The sequence below is a fragment of the Hoplias malabaricus genome, chromosome 11, assembly GCF_029633855.1.
Source record: "Hoplias malabaricus isolate fHopMal1 chromosome 11, fHopMal1.hap1, whole genome shotgun sequence".
Taxonomy (NCBI): Eukaryota; Metazoa; Chordata; class Actinopteri; order Characiformes; family Erythrinidae; genus Hoplias; species Hoplias malabaricus.
Genome location: NC_089810.1, coordinates 21,668,081 through 21,684,890, shown reverse-complemented (window position 1 = coordinate 21,684,890; position 16,810 = coordinate 21,668,081). Strand labels below are relative to the sequence as shown.

General features: G+C 37.4%; 2 protein-coding genes across 7 annotated transcripts in view; both read left to right on the top strand.

Annotated features, from left to right (window-relative positions):
* Window positions 1–4,728: 4,728 nt before the first annotated feature.
* Window positions 4,729–14,954, top strand: si:ch211-245j22.3 (uncharacterized protein LOC563798 homolog). Its single transcript, XM_066684458.1, is given in 7 exon segments — window positions 4,729–4,803; window positions 5,325–5,457; window positions 5,687–5,755; window positions 5,758–5,824; window positions 8,421–8,527; window positions 8,696–8,817; window positions 14,946–14,954. Coding segments are annotated over 7 exon segments (582 nt in total).
* ppfibp1b (PPFIA binding protein 1b) overlaps window positions 9,683–16,810 on the top strand; it is a 32,429-nt gene continuing 25,301 nt past the window's right edge. Inside the window, exon 1 of one of the 6 annotated variants that reach the window (XM_066684192.1) lies at window positions 9,683–9,991. The gene's annotated coding sequence lies outside the window, so the exon portion shown is untranslated. The remainder of the gene's footprint in view (window positions 9,992–16,810) is intronic. The other 5 variants (XM_066684193.1, XM_066684195.1, XM_066684196.1 and 2 more) reach the window with 5 other exon arrangements.

The window sequence follows — 16,810 nt, the reverse complement described above, 5'->3', positions numbered from 1 at the left end:
GCTTGTGGTCATTTGTCAAAAAAGAAGGACTTTTTAAGGAGGTCTGAATTGGCACTGGGGCCTGAATATGTTTCTTTCCCTACTTTTGTCTCAAAACCTGCATGAGTTTGTTTCATTTAACCTTGGTTGATCCTTCCAGATATGTAATGCATTCAGTTATGTATTATGCTTTTTAAAAGCTAGTGATTTGGTCTGAGTGATTTTTAGTGAGGCTGTCCTAATATGAAGGTTTTTTTTTTCAGGAAACACTGACAGTCTTTTTCATGAAACAGTAGTGGAAAAGCAGTGAAAAAGTCTAAATATCATTCAAATCAGTCCAGAACTCTCAGGGAGCAACTGATCAGGAAGCCCTTTCCCACCCATCATGTACAGATCGTACTGATTTCCCAAGCTGGTATGCAGACGGTGTATGCTATATATAAAATATTTTCATTATACATAGTAAACGTTACCATCAAATAATTTTTTTTTTATTATTAATTTAAAAATGTCCATGAGTACAAGACTTTAAACTTTAATAGGAAGAAACCTACACAACTAAATTTAAATACAAAAAAGTGTCCATGCTTTTGCCTTTTTATTGGTTTTGTTTTAGTGGGTTTTTTTTTTCTCTCCCCCCTAATGAGGCCCCCTGGCCACCATTTTCTTATTTCCTCTGCTACTATTCCAACCACAACCCCCAGTGGAAGTGTATTTTCTCAAAAGCGTTTTCTGAAAAAAAGTATTACTAGTACTATTAAACATTTTTAAGGGGTGTACTTTTATACAGTACCAATGTCACTGAAAAATGTGAGTTGTCCAAACTCTTCATAAACTGAAATGTGTGGCATCTGAGCAAAAAATGTTAACTTAATATGACCATGTGCTACATTCAGCTGCATCCTCAGTGCTTCAGTTTTTACCATATTAGTTCCAGTTAAGATACCGCAAATCTTTGAAGCATATGCTGTGAATGTGCTCTGCGTCTATCAACTAAAACAAAGTACGCACAATAAGTAAGAAACTTCCACAGATTAAGCTATGGACTACATGCAATATCTGACTTGCAAAGTAATATTGCTAATGGCCAAACCACTTGGCTGCTATCAACTTTGTTAGAAACATTATGTAAAAGCTTTCTCATCTTCACGTATTAATAGTTAATTATCTGCAATCTATTTGTTTTCCCCCAGAGCCCTTTTCCTCAATGTGCAAAAAGTGAGTGTCTGATGGCCTTATGTGTTGGCATGTGTTTGACATTAACTGATATACCAAAGTCATTTCATGTGACGGGATAATTCAGGTTCTTGACCTCAGTGTATCCATAATGTACTAGAGCCATATCCTGTAATTCCTGTATTCGGTGTGCTTGTTTAAAAGATTTTAATTAATGTCCTTGTAAATGTTGATCTCAAATGCTATCAAGACTACTACTTGAAGGGAGGAAGGTCCCATCCCCAGTTCTGTAAGAGTCCACTGTATATTCTCCCTTAGTGTCCAGGAACTCCAACTGCCTGTTTCAGACATGATAAAGCTTGACCACAGTCCCTCTCCTCCCCATGCCTGACTGTACCAAACAGTGGTGAATATTTTTGGAAGGGCATTTTCCTGTAAGACCTTCTTGGTATTACATGAGATCAATTGGAAGTGCTTTTGTGACTAGGCCAACCTGCCATGTCACACTAATGGTTTGGAGTACTAGCCAGTTGGTAGCCTGGTATGGTGGCCAGTGAAGGCTTAGATTGGTCAGATGGGGCCTTAAGCACAGGAACAGCTGCTCTCCACCCAGACGAACAAGCAGTGAGCTGTGACACATGTGCCATAACAATTAGAGGCAAAAAAAATCATGATTTCTTTTGTCTTTTGAGTTGTTGTTTTTCTTTAGAATCTATGTACTGTTTGCATTCATGCCCTGGTATAGTGTCACTGGCTTTCAGTGTGAGTATGTACTATTTATGTCATCTGCTGCAGTGGCACCAAGCAAAAATTCAGTACTGTATTTAGGTTAGAACCACAAATCTTACCTTCTATTGCTTCAGCCCTAGTTAGAGGTATCTTAAATTAGCCTGCATAGAAATATGCTAGTGTTCTTTTTGTTGTTGTTCTTTGTTTTTCTTCTAGTGATATCCATGCATGCCGCCTTTTGTGTACCTGTTAATTTGACTTTTTTTTTTTTTTTTTCTACTTATTTTTTTCCTTAGTGCTAGATAAAGGTGTTGTTTGCCTTATGAAACATGAGACTGGGATTTTGGTTGGTTGTTTGTTTGTTATTCAGTTTCCTTTTTGTGTTTTTTTTTTTTTTTTGGTTTTTGTTTTTTTGGTCTTGGAGAGTGGTTGTTTGTATGCTGAAGACTGTTCATCCACTGGGGACTTCTTCTGCACTTGTGGTTCCCACAGCTCCTCACTTCCATGAACTTCTTGTGAGAGGAATGTGGGTTGGAAGTGAGCAGGACACAGTCCTGCATACACCATTCTGCCCAGGTGTTTGGCAAAGGCTGGTGGAAAACAGGAGAACTTCATCAAGGCCAGATCCATACAGCCTCTTCTTTCTTTATTTTTTTTTTCTCTCTCCCCTCTCCTCACATCCTTCTACCCTGTGTGTTATAAGGCACTATGACACCATCACTGCTGCTGTCAACAGGTCTGGTTCATGACAGTGAAGCTGTCTCTCTCCAGGCAATTCTGTATAAAATTCTTAAATAAACATTAGTTTCATTTAAATCTAATTGTCTTTTCACACTGCAGACATCTGTTTACATGCACAGACAGTTTAGCCAACCAAATTGCAGTTATGCATTGTTCAACTGAGATGGAGAGAGAAAAAAAGGTTTATTTAAATATGCACAATCATACTCTACAGTTAAGGCTCTATGGCCCTTTTTTAAATAAAAGATTTTTCTCTTTAAGATACACATAGCAATAGTCTCACATCTCTATTGGCCATAAGCCAGGTAGGGGGGCTAACTAAGAAATGTTTGTTTTTTAAATAATAATATAGTAAGGTATCAATTACAACTGTAAAATTCTATAGTTCATGTTTTATTTAAGAAATCTAATACTTCACCAAAGCCTATATATTAGTAATTATAAAATAGGCACAATATTACAATTTTAAAATCAATTTTGTAACATTAAGTACATTGTTTTCATTAAGTACATTTTCAGTTAAATGGGACTGTTAAACCAGTTGTACCTACTGAAAATTAGTGAAGTGCTGCATTTTTAAGAAATTGAGAAGAGGGCAGATTTTAACTATTGGTATAAATTAATTTAATAAGTAGTTCATAAGTTGTGCAGCATTCATGTTGTACCAGGTTTTTGTTTGTGTTCCATGCAGCACTATGTTTTTGAATATATACAAAAGTCATAATGTCAGTAAACTAATTTTATAGAATTATGCTTGTAACCAGCCACAGTTTCTGGTGAATGAGGCAAATGTTGGTGTTAAATGTAAATATTTAGCTGCAAGGGAAGTAAAAAAAAAAAAGATTCATGGGCCAGATTTAAGGGCAAGATTTAAATACGAGACTGTGCCACAGTACCTTGACATATTAAGATCCCTGATATACTTTTTGGATTGTATATACCAGTCATTAAATTTTACTAGAGTATTTTATAATCTGCATTTACCTCCTTAGAATGTAAGCATTTATGGGTAATGCTAAAATTTTAAATATTAATATATCTAGATGTATATAAACACAGTTACTTCAACAGGTTTAATCAGCAGGTTTAAAAAGGTGCTAGTATTCTGGAGTCATGTCTATTAGTACCTCAACACCCTTGCAGAGACCTTGATTACAGGCATAAGATTTATTTTAAATATATCTGAAATTCTGTCTTAGGGGTGGTAGGACTTAACCTGTGTGTGTTTATATATATATATATATATATATAAATTTTAATGAACATCTTCCTGTACCTATTCTTTATAAACTGAATGAAAGGATCAGTCCTCTGTTTTCATGTTTTCATCAATGTTTCCTCTTCGTGTTGTTATGCGAGCATTAGCCTGACACCTAGTGGCCTGGGTGGTCAGAGATTCTGTACTAAAACTATTATAAACATGGCTGATCAGTTTGGTGGATCCAAATTATGGAAAACAATGTGCATTAGGTGAACAATTCCCATTCAGAGACTAAAAAGAAATTTAATTCTTCTATGATTAAAAAAAAAAACCTTTCCTAAATATACTTTGCTGGTGGTGAATTGAGGTTAGATGTTGAGATTGAGCTACAGACTTAATGTATGTCTACATTTTGAGCATAAAGCTGGCTGCTGTTAATCAAATCACGTGTTTATCTGCTTGCATCTGTTGTGAATGCTGGCAGCTCATAAAAGCATACACTTTCTACAGCTGCAAATGTATGAAGTGCTTTTCCAAACTGGGTCACAGGGTTATGCAAACATGGTTGTGGGGTGGGCTGTTATCTTGGATACTTGCAGAGGTAAATTTAGTGTTCCAGTTTCTGTTCATAGTATGAGTTCATTTGGTCTAGTGGCCCAATGCTGTGTAGTCAAGAGTATATTAAAACACCTCACAGCTCTGCACACCCTTGAGTAGAGTTATTCTTGATTTAATTGCATTTGCATTAGCTCAAACTGCTTGATACCCCCTACTGGGAGATCACTACTGATTAATTGTACAGATGCAGAATGGCACTTGTAAGAGTGATTAAGCTCAGGGGGGGATAAACTGGGCTGTGGTATATTTGTGATTCTGTGGTTGATACAGAAGCATTGTTGAGAATGGGACAGACGGCAACCTTACCCAGCAGAAGTAGAGGCACATATGTCACAGGACTTTACGAGTGATTTAGGTAAGCTTAAATCTAGATTTAATTTGTGCTTGATTTGCACAATCATTCATTGTTCATTGTTTCATCATAGTTTTCTAGTTTACAGACTAATGACAGTGGGGGTTTTATCGTATTCCATAGAAATATTATGTTGAGGTGTACTGTGTACTTTTATACTCCTTTATGAACACTTTCTCATCATTAAGGAGTCTTGGCCATTTTGTTTCTTTAAGCAGTTATTTGATGGAAGACATTTAGCATTATTATATAAAGTTAATTAATATTTTTAGGGCCTTGTATGGTTATATATTGTATCTGGTTGCAGTGTACACCTAATCTGGCTGGTTGTGATTATTATAGATGTAATAATATCAGATCTAAATGAAACTATTTAGTTGTCATGAACCACTTCATATAGCCTGAACCAATAAAAGTTAACAAATGACTATATGGCTTTAATTGCTGGTGTCTCAACTGGCTAATATATGGACCAATTTCAGAAATAAATAATGCACTGCCTTCAAACACAGTATACCTCAATAAAAGTTTCTCTCATGTCCCAGTGGCCTGATCACTCTGCATGAGTTTAAGCAACACTTCTGCAATGGAACAGTGGGAACAGAGTCTGCAGTACATGCAGAGCAGATATTCCACACACTAGACAACATGAGGTACGGCAGTATTCAGTTGCATTTCATTTTCTTTCTAGTATGGATAGTGCAAAGCTTTGAGTCCACTTTTCATTTGGTTAACTTCCACACAGAAAAGAGATATTTGCTCAAACCTTGTGGATATTCAATGACCGCTTGTTTCCTTGAAAACTACAATGATTGATAAAACTGACATCCCTAACTTCATGCTTCACTTTGCACAAAGACAGATATCAGTATATTATTAACAGGATGGAGTTGTTGACTTCTGTGAGTATGTAACAGCCATCAGCATGCTGATAGAAAGCTCATGAGTGGACAAGTTTGCTGATCATTCAGGCTCTATGACAAGGACAAAGAAGGAGTTACACAATCTGAAATGCTTGAAATCATGCAGATGCACCTCTTGTTCGATATGTGTTAGTTTGTGGAAATGCCAAGGGGTCTTTTATGACCTTAGTTTTATGCCTCATCCGAAGGACAACACCACTTGTTCAGTAGTGTCCCAGTAACTGCGCTGGGGCATTTGGATCCACACAGATCGCTGCTACAATGTCCCCAGTTCGTCCTACCAACACCACTTGCTGCAGACACCTAAGATTTCCTATCCCAATACTGGCCAGGCCCAAACCTGCTTAGCCTCAATGGATGTGCATGTTCTGATGTTCAGGTGCTTGGTTTGCTGGTATTAATCCTCACAGCAGTGTTCCAAAACCTAGTATTAAGCTTTTCCATTAGAATGCAAGGTTTTATTGCAGCCAACCAATGATAAACCTTGACGCAGGAAGATATTTTGGATCCACAGGTGTCTTTTGGATATTTTAGCATCTTATGTTTGAGTGACAGTGGCATTTGCATCTTATGGACAGTGGAATATGCTATTAACAGGCATTTGTTTTTGTGACACTGGAATATATTCCATTGTGGAACATATCAGTAGAATACGCTTAACTAGCACGTGGATGTTTAGGCACCTAGCTAAACGTAGTGTGCCTTAACATCCATGTGCTAAACATAGAGGCCTTACATGCTAGTAAACAGACCTTAAAGCCAAGCAATCGGCATGTTACAAACATAGCATCCCATATTAGCACATAGCCCAATGTATCTATGTTCATGGACCATTGAACTAAGCTGTTCCCATGCTAATATCACAATAAATGTCTATGTCAGCACAAAAAGGCCAGAACTGAAAGTCATTAATAGGTGCCAGTACTACTGGAACAATTTACAACTTGAAAGGTTGAAAGCTGATATTTCAACCAAGACAATTATAACATATCACATGTTTTCCCTGAATATTTTTAAATATTTGTAAGTCTTATGCAAAGTTTGGACATGCTTGAATAAGTTGTCTTATTGATTTTGCAAGTGACAAATTAATAGTCTCTAGAGGGAACAAACATCCGCTCATTTTAACTTATTTAAATTGCAGGAAAAAAGAAAATTAAATGTTGCCAGTCACTTTTTTATTCTCAAAATAAATAAATAATTGTCACAGAACAAATTTTTGAAACTGCGTGCTGATCCGCTCTGAAAATACATTGAACTCTAAGGGAGCTGAAACCCTCCCTAGTGCCAAACAAAAATTAATAACTCAAGAACTGTATTTTCAAATGATCTCAAACATACAGATGCAAGAAAGGGGAAATTTCCCTACCATTTAAAATTTAAATTAAGTCTCTAGGTGAAAGTATAAGGAAGTTATGGGGAAATGTTCGGCTGAAAAGTGAAAAAAGGCTTTCCGGGCAGAGGACCTAGAGTGCGATGACATCAGGCACTCTAGCCATCCCCCATTCAAGTGAATGGAGAAGTTTTGAAGGAAGGATTAAACTAGACGGATGAGTGTGAGAGGTCCGATTTTTGACGTGCTTGGTCTCAGTGTGCCCGGGTCTGACTGTCTGAAATCTCGTGTATGACTGTGTGAAGTTTCATGGCTATAGCATGAAAACCCTAGGAGGAGTAGCATTTTACATTTCACGAATAGAATAATAATAAGAAGGAAGAAAAAAAAAATTGAATAATAAGATTTCGAAGAACAGTAAATTTGACAAGCCAAATTAATTAAAGTGGGAGGCACAGTGGCGCAGCGGGTAGTGTTACTACAGCTCCAGGAACCTGGAGTTTCTGGGTTAAAGTCCTGCTCTGGTGACAGTCTGAGCTGGTGTGTTCTCCCCGTGGGTTTCCTCCGTGTGCATGGGCCTGTGAAAACTTGCTCCCGATAATTCAGTGTAGGCTCCGGACCAACTGCGACTCTGAAGTGCATACGTCTTTACAGATAATTAATGGAATTAAAGTTAGAAGTGTGATGAAACAAATGGCTTTTATTTTTAAATGACTAAGAATGCCTTGATATTAAATTATTGACACATTCAGGTGGTGTATAATTTGTTGAAGCAATTCTTTTTTAATAAATTTAGTATAAAATCGATAGAAATATCATCATGAGCTTGTGAGGTGGGGCAGCAGGTAGTGTCGCAGTCACACAGCTCCAGGGACCTGGAGGTTGTGGGTTCAATTCCTGCTCCAGGTGACTGTGTTTGAGGAGTTGGTGTGTTCTACTCGTGTCCAGGTGGGTTTCATCCCGCAAAAAAAAACAAAACAAAAAAAAAAAACAACCTCTAAAGTGTCCGTAGGTGTGAGTGAATGTGTGAGTGTGTGTTGACCTGTGAAGAACTGGCGCCCCCTCCAGGGTGTTTTCCCATCTTACGCCCAATGATTCCAGGTAGGCTATGGACCCACCGCAACCCTGAACTGGATAAGCAGTTACAGATAATGAATGATTGAATGAACAATGTCTTGATATCTTCATGACTTGAGGCTTTTCTTTTGAAATCAGTTCACCTACACACTCCCTTTAAAATGGAAGGGAAAATTAGATGAATAAATCTTACCCTAATGTTTGAAAGAATAATTGAAAGAAGGTTGGCACTACATCTCTGCTCCATTAGAGGGCAATAGAGACTGGCTTTGCTGCTCCTGATTGATGGCTGGCAGTGTACAAGATGAGTGTTGCATCCTCTCTGAATAAACCTAATCCACTGACTGCTAAGGAATGCATCAACAAGATATTCATACGACTGGACAAAGACAACAATGGTAAGGTGATTTGTAATGCAGAGACCCTTAAATAACTGTAAATCTAGTTATATTTTTGTCCTTAACATAATTTGCATAATTACAGTTAATCTAGATGACTTTTGAATCAGAGTCTGTACTGAGACAGCTGGGTAATCTCTTCTTTTTTTTTCCCTTACATTTCCACAGCCATTATCAGTTTGGAGTAATTCATTGAGGGGGCACTGGACGAGGAATGGATAAGAGAGATTCTGCAGTGTGATCCAAACACAGAGAAGGATCACAACCTGTTTAGTGAGCTAGAAATTCAGGTTCATTCAAGCATACAGAAGGATGGATGTCCTATATAAAATACAAATTCCCTAAAATGACAATGTTTGATGTTTGAATTTACAGATATTTTTATTTTTGTTTGTTTTGGATTATACATTTCAATCAAAAATCGGATGCTGGCAACCTGTTCTTGGAACAGAAGCATATATGTTACTTTTTAACATTTTAAGATTTTTCACCCTGGTCTGAAATCTTAATTTCTTGTTTAAATATTCAGCTGTGGAAATGTTCATGCCACGTCATGTGCATTATTTTCACAGAATTACATGCTGAAATATATTGACAAAACACTGCATTTCATAATCTGTCCCAACTCCCAAGGAGATACCTACCTTGAAAAAAAAGGATGAGTTAGTCTATTTGCAATATGCCCATGGCAAACTTCTTTTTTCATGACGCACAGGATGCTCTCACAGAACAACCATGCGGTGAGAACAAAATTCACAGCCTGAAGACAAAACAATTAAAGACTGAACAAATATAAATGTATTAATTTGTGTTAGTTTTAATTAGTAATATTATCTTAATTTAGCCTAGCTGCTCCCTTTTTGAGTAATCAGGACTTGTGTTCTTGCACTTACCTTAAAGTATTCATATTAATAAGAAAATCACTGGAAAAATCTGCTGGACCATTTAAAATGGAAGGCAAAATTCGCTATACCTTTATACGCTATTGTTTTTAAGGCATTAAAAAATTAGTCTGTGTTTTGTTTCTGTTTGTGCTACGATTAGAAAATGTAGTACGACCACTGCTTGGCGGAATAATCTTCCTAAACAAAACCCTGCTGTTATCACAGACTGATATACGTGCCGGTAAAACACTTCGCCATCCAGTCTGCGGTCGGGAACTATGTTGTATAAGTTTAATCTCCAGCAGTTCTCGTGAACACTGAAAATTTGGCCCCGGTGGAAATGAAACAGCGCCTCGTCTCTGGTCAATCCCTGTGGGTTTGGGGCGGGCTCTTCCCGGTCAGTGACGCAGGCTCTTCCCCACCTCGGTGGTGAGTGTCGACATGGCGCTGGGAGAGGGGGCACACGGAGAGAGCTGCTGCGAGAAACAACTGTGTGAAAAATAAGAGAAAAGGACGATAAAAGTTCCAGAGAGACCACCACGTTCTCACAATTTCCCCGTGGACACAAGTTAAGCCTGTGGTGAGTTATTTTTGAATATTTTCTTGATAAATCAGCCGTGGACACTTCTAAGAATCCGCTTTCCAAACTTGCTTCGTGCAGAGTGGAGTGTAATCGGCGGAGAGTGGGGAATGTGTGTTATTAGCTTACCGTCGTATCACTGAATCGAAAAGTTGACCAATCCCCGTTAGGATAATTCTTTAAAACGTCTTTACCTTTAACTTGTATCATTAACGGTTAGTAATGACAGTATAGCTGGTCGTTTCCCCAAACTTCTAGGTTCTTCCCTGAAGAAAGATTTCAGAGACCATTGGCTGAGTTATTTTTTAACTTGCACAGAAAAGCTGCGGGTAATGTCTGATCTCTGCTTTAAATAACTGTAGAGATGTGAAGAGGTTATTCGTAATTAGTCGAATAAAATGTCGTTGGCAGAGCAGAGCTCTGTTCCACGTAATCACGACGGAAACAGACGGCTTTTCCCACTGGAAAAATGGAGAAATATGTCCAGGCCGACCGAGTTTCATTTACCTGCAGAGCCACGATGTTTTTTTTTTTGTTTGTTTGTTTTTTGTTTTGAAACTATACGTCCAAGATTAACCCGTTAAGTTTTGTTCGATTCCTCTTACCAGTATCACACTTTTAGTTTAACAGATACACACAATGTTTGCAACGTGATACATGGCTTTTATTGTAAGTAAATGCCACAGGAAAAGTAGCCTATATGCAGAAGAAACACTTTATATCACACACATTATACAACATTAAAGAATATTCATTTAGAAGGCTTACATTACTGTAGGAGCATATTTATCCCGATCAGACCAAACATTTATTTTGACCTCCGTATTTCTACATTCATTGTCCAATTTTACCACCTTTTGTTAGATTCTTTACAATGCTCTTTAATGATCTGGACCACCTCAAAGCTGGTATTTGAATAGTGGATGAGTCTGAGCACTGGTGTGAAATTGGTGTGTTGTGCTGGTAGGGGTGGATGAGGCACACCAGAGCTGCTGGAGTTTTTAAACACCTGTGTCACTGCTAAAGTGAGAATTAGTCCACCATCCAGAAATATGCAGCCATCAGCATCCTGGGTACACTGATAAGAACTATGGCATGACCAACACAAACTGTACCAAAACATACAAGCTTCTGTTTCTGTCTTTGCATCTACAATGTGGACCAACACGGTAGGTGTGTCTTACAGAGTGGACAGTGAGTGTAGACAGTTTTAAAAACTTTAGCAATGCTGCTGTCTGATCCACTTGTACTAGTACAATTACCCAAGTAGCACAGCATAGCGCTGAGAATGATCCACCACCCAAAACAATGCACAATACATGGACTACAGCATGTAATTGTAGAACTGCACATTGATCATGTATGGTAAGTGGAGTTGATAAAATGCACAAATGACAAATTTGATTATGTAAGAATCTTTGATTATTAAAGTAAAGACCTGAGCAGTGTCCGAAACTCATAATGATTAGATATTTCATCTTTAAATAATACAAGGTATAAAATGACCAGTTCTTTTTTTTTAAGTAGGCCATTATGCTCAGTCCACATAAACACTCTGCTAACCCACAGGAAGAAAAGCACAAGAGTGTAAATGTGTGTTATTTAAGAATAGATTTGCAGCAGCATTGGATCAAATTCTTTCTGCCCCTTTCAGGGCCCAGGGTATTATCTGCTTTTACTGGCCAGATGCCAACACTCATTGATATCACTTGAACATATCTGCTGTACAATTCAAGCAGTATAAAAAATTGCAGTGCCTAAAAATGGTTTTCATAGCACACTTGCAGTTGTGCAATCCTATCATTCACGAAATCTTGGAGAGATAATGTTAATGGTATTACAGGGACATGAGCAATATTTGTGCTTGTTTTTCAAGTCTCATCAAAGTATGTATGTTGTGAGGAATAGATTTATTTGAACGAGTACCTTGTTATATCCCCACACAAATGTGAATATGCACAGAGTAAATTCCAAAACATATAAATGATAGTCTTATCTGTCACTGCAGATTTGTTAACCTGTTACACATTGTGGGTGAGTATGAGCAAAGAGGTATGTTTACCTCAGCAGAGAAGATTTTACCTTTGTTTTTACAGCATACCATAGATAGCCAAGCAGACCATCTGCCTAAACTGCAGTTGTGTGGGGCTGAAAAAAAGTTTTCTTCCGTCAGACTTCCTTGGAATAGGAGACAATTATGTAAAATCAGCATCAGAGCTGACAGTCACTGTATTGGTTTGCTCCCCATGTTTGAAATATCTAGGCAACATTCTGAAGAATAGCTTAGTTATGAAATTTTAACTTATATATTCATTTTTCTGTGAGATTAAAAGCACTGCCCACTTAACTCTGAGTTCTCAGCTGTTCTGTATCATCTGTGTCTCGTCACTGGAAAAACTGTGCTGTGCTTTTGGGCTTACAGTGGTGCACTGTGCTAAAAACTGGAAATCAGAACAGCTTATGTTTCTCTCTATAAAGTGTGGCGCCAAGCCCAAACCAAAATAACACAGCAGTATAACCCTGAGTTAAAATTAAAAACATGACATTTGGGTACACATCACACAGCACGTATTTGAGCTTGTTAGTAAAAAGTATCCCCATGCTACATTTATGTTTGTTTTTCGACTGTCACATTGTACTTGATTAAGTTTTGATCGGGTGAAACCTGATGTGATTTATTTATTTATTATTTATATTATGATTATTATATATTTATAAATAATTATTTATAATACAATTATTTTCTTGACTGTGCACCTTGTTTCTTTTCGTGATTCAAAGTAAGCTTGCTGATCTGCGATTTTATGTCACAAGTACTGAAAAACCTGAAAGCTGGTATTCTTCCCCCAGCATGTGCCAGTGAAGGTTTGTTTCTGTCAGCCAGTTCGAGGTTCTGACTAGGACAGCAGAGCCAGTGGAGTGTAGCCCAGAGGCACCCAGCCTGATGGATCTCACAGGCCATTAGGGTTTCTTTTTTTTTTTCTTCTTCTTTCTTTTTCACGCTTGTTACTTTCCATTGCAAGAATGGCTGCATGTTGCTTTAGGGCATGCTTAAAGGGAGGGCAAAATTGAAGGAAATATATGCACTATGGATGTTGTTTCTTTTGAGTTAAAGAGAACTGAAATTACTGGTGTAGTGTATACGCTGCTCTATGTTGTAATACCAGCTGCAACATGTTACACCACTGAAGACATACTCCATTTAGTTCAGTCATGAATGAGCTATTTACATTCACATCCTTCACCATGTAGTTATTTGCTGAAGCAATAAGAGAAAAATCAATACATTGTAATAAAAACTATGTTGCTTTCAATCTACACCATTCCAAATGAACTGTGTTTAAATGGTAGACAGACTGCTCTTGCTATATATATATATTAATGTTCTGGTGAAATTCAGCGATTTCCTGTTTGGCCTCATTCTAATGTGAAATTCCTGTGACCACATGTATGTGGAATGCACAACATCCCAACATCCCCACATGCTCATAGCAGTGATTCCTAAATCGCATGCAGCTCTGTGCTGTTATTGTGATTGAGATGAACATCACAAAGAACTTGTGTTATCATTTGACTGGGCCGGGAGCCATTGTGTTCCAGCTATGAGAGGAAATTCCAGCGTTGCAAGAATCTGCAATGCAAAGCAATGTATGCTTATGTCTCTCTCTCTCTCTCTCTGTCTATGTAGCTTGATGTATTCCAGTTTTATTTGAATTTGTACCTAATGCCTTAGGAAGTTAATTTTTAAAGGTTAGCACCTGACTGCCTGACCTAATATTAAAATTGTTAGAAAACCTAATTACCGATTGAATAATTAGTCGCAATTAATGCAGTATGTTTTGGGTTTTTGAGGTAAGAATTGGTAACTGTTTCATGCTCATTGTTCTCATTAGGTTAAAGCAACTGTATTTTGGCACTTGGCTGAATGTTTTGTAGTTTTACAATACTCTTTGATCTGGTGTAGACAGCAGTTCAGCAGCCAGATTGAAGCTTTTTTGTAAGAACCTAGTAATCACTAACAGCGTATTTGCCCTGACCTTGAAGATTTCATGCCTTCTGAGCACTTTGTTTAGTCTATAGCAGCTGACTGTGGGCTTAGGGAACAATGCAACAAACCTTCTAGACTGAAACTATTTCATGCCGGCACAGAATATCATTTAATTATACTGCACATTTTCCCTAGGTAATCTGATTGATAGCACGTGTGACTTGCAGCAGTCAAAACCTTTTCATCACATCTTTCTTTATAGTTGTTTGATCTCAAGTATGACTGAGTTATGTTCTTGGCAGATATTTTTTCCCCTCTGCTTGTTTATTAATTCAACATATCAGGGCAAAACTGTTGCTTGCAAAACAAGTCTAACCATGCCTCTGTTTTTTACTCCATGATGCATTACATCATGGGTGTAAAATGTATTCTGCACCATTTGGTCAACAATGTTGTTGAAATGCTTTATATATGTGTTGCTTGGGGTGCAGAAAGGGCTCTGAATCCCATTTTATATCAGAGAAGTGTCATTGCTGCAGTACCAAAAAGTTTACAAATTCAAAACTTGCTTTAGAATTTGGAATTATGTTATTTGAACTTAAGGGGTTTTATGAAACAAGACACTTCTGGAAAGGATTTCTGTCAAACCAACTAACATAGATGAGCTAGACAGGCTTGACTGAACTAGTCTCTTGACAAATTAATGCTTTCTTTCTGCTCCTTTTTTGAGGAAGGGCCTGAAAATAGAAAATGTAATAAAACATTTGTTGTGTAATTAAGTACTGTTAACTATGGATTCACAGGGACTACTCTGTAGATGTTTTTTGTTGTAAAATACTCACAGTACTCCTTCCAACAAGGTCACATCAACGTATAAATCATCGATATGCCTAGACATTTTTATGACCACTAGATATTTTGTAATGGGTGTTAAAATAGTGGTTAAATTTGGGTGTTGTCTTGCAGATAGTCTGAGGTGCATTTTGTTTCCTTGATGTGGTGTGTGTTTGTGGGAGGTTTCTATAAAACTCCAAGAGCATAAAAGTGAAAACCACTGCCTGAATGCTGGGTGTCACCCATGTGTTAGACCAGCTGTTTAAATAAAGCTCACCATTTCAGCTGGATGATTAAATACTTTCTCCAACCTGGAAATCACAAACCAATATGTTACAATGAGTAATAGTGTACGACCTGTTCTGTGATTCCTCTTAGATAAATAGTTGTAAGTTTAAAACAAACAAACAAAACAAAAATAACAGGGTATAGATCAGTATCTACCTTAACTGTGCAGGAACCTTGCAGCTCTCCAAACCTGTCCCCTCCAAATCTGATAAGCGCAATTTAAAGCTTTCATATTTTAAAGTAAGGAGAAAAGCAGGCTCCTTCAAAGATGAGCACCTCTCCAGTAGCCATCACTGAGGTATAAAAAAAAAGTTAAGATTAGTCAGTTTTTAGACAAAGATATAAAGAGAAAGAGAGAGGTGTAGATTTTTCAGTTCTGATTGGGAAATTAAGCAAATGAAGGGTTGTTTCTGAAGTTATTGATATCCAGATGGACATTTGGGAATTCATCTGATGTGTTTGTACTAGTGTGAAGCACAGTGGTGGCCTCAGCTGTTTCGTGATTATTTCATTTTTTGGGAAATTTCATATATGGTGGGTATACATTGGTGGAGGGGATATGAGAACATGACAGAGTTGCTCTTCACTTGTTTGTTCTAACAAGTGAGACTAAGAGAAAGCCCTTCTGTGTTCTTGGGCGGTGGTCCAAACAGGACTCACTGTGTGTTGCCACTGGTCCCTTAACAGTGTGCCTTGTGTCCCAAGCAGCAGCATGTGAGCACTGTGCCAATAATTGAGGTAAATGGCTCAATTATGCTTTCTAATGTAAGGAAAGAGTGTTGTGTGCTAAAAGATCTATGTCGTAGACTGGTATTAATGTGAGGGCACAGAGATGAGATTAAAAAAAACGGGTACAAACAAATTAGAGCATTGAGCAAAAACTGCAAAAAAAAAGTAAAACCGAGGTATTTTGCTCACTCTTCATTGCTTGGTGTTTGGGTTAAAGTGAACTGTGCCGTATTGTCATTTAAAGGAACAGGGGCTAAAACAAGTTCTGAACAGAGCTGTGTTGTTTGATTCTTTTATGTCTTTTGAGTCCTTTTTGTTGGATGTCACAGATTCATAAACACCCCCTGGGGAAAAAAACGGGTAACATTTTCCTTAATTTCCCATCATTTCAGTTCAAAAACCCGCACTTGGTGTAAAATAATAATTGTATATATATTTAAAAAAAATTAAATGGTTCGCTTTAATCAGGCTGAATTCTCCAGCCTGGTGTTGTAGGAGTCGCCATTTATCTCTTAATTCTAGCAGTGCTTTTAATTGAAAAATTAAAAAGACAATATTTTAAAAGTGGGTACTGGGAAATTGTATTTATTGTTATATTTTTAAAAAAATATTTGCCCGTTTTGAATTTGATACCACTATCAAATTTCAGAACAATTGGGCCGGACAAACATCCCAAGTTGTGTAATGATTCAAAAATAATTTAATGAATTAATTATTGGTAAAAGATCAGTGACATTATTGGGTTTAATATGAATCCACAGGGAGTCTTTCAGAAGTAAAGGTGGGGAGAGTTTCAGTACTATGTGGAAGACTGCATGAGCAAATTGTAAAAATCCTAGAAAGATGTTTCTCACATTACAATAGCAGAGAACCTGGGGATTTGTTTCCCTCTAGAATATATATCATTCAAAGATTCAGAGAATCTGGAGAAATCTCTATATGCCAGGGATAAACCCCAAAACAAATTTTTGGTGGCTGTG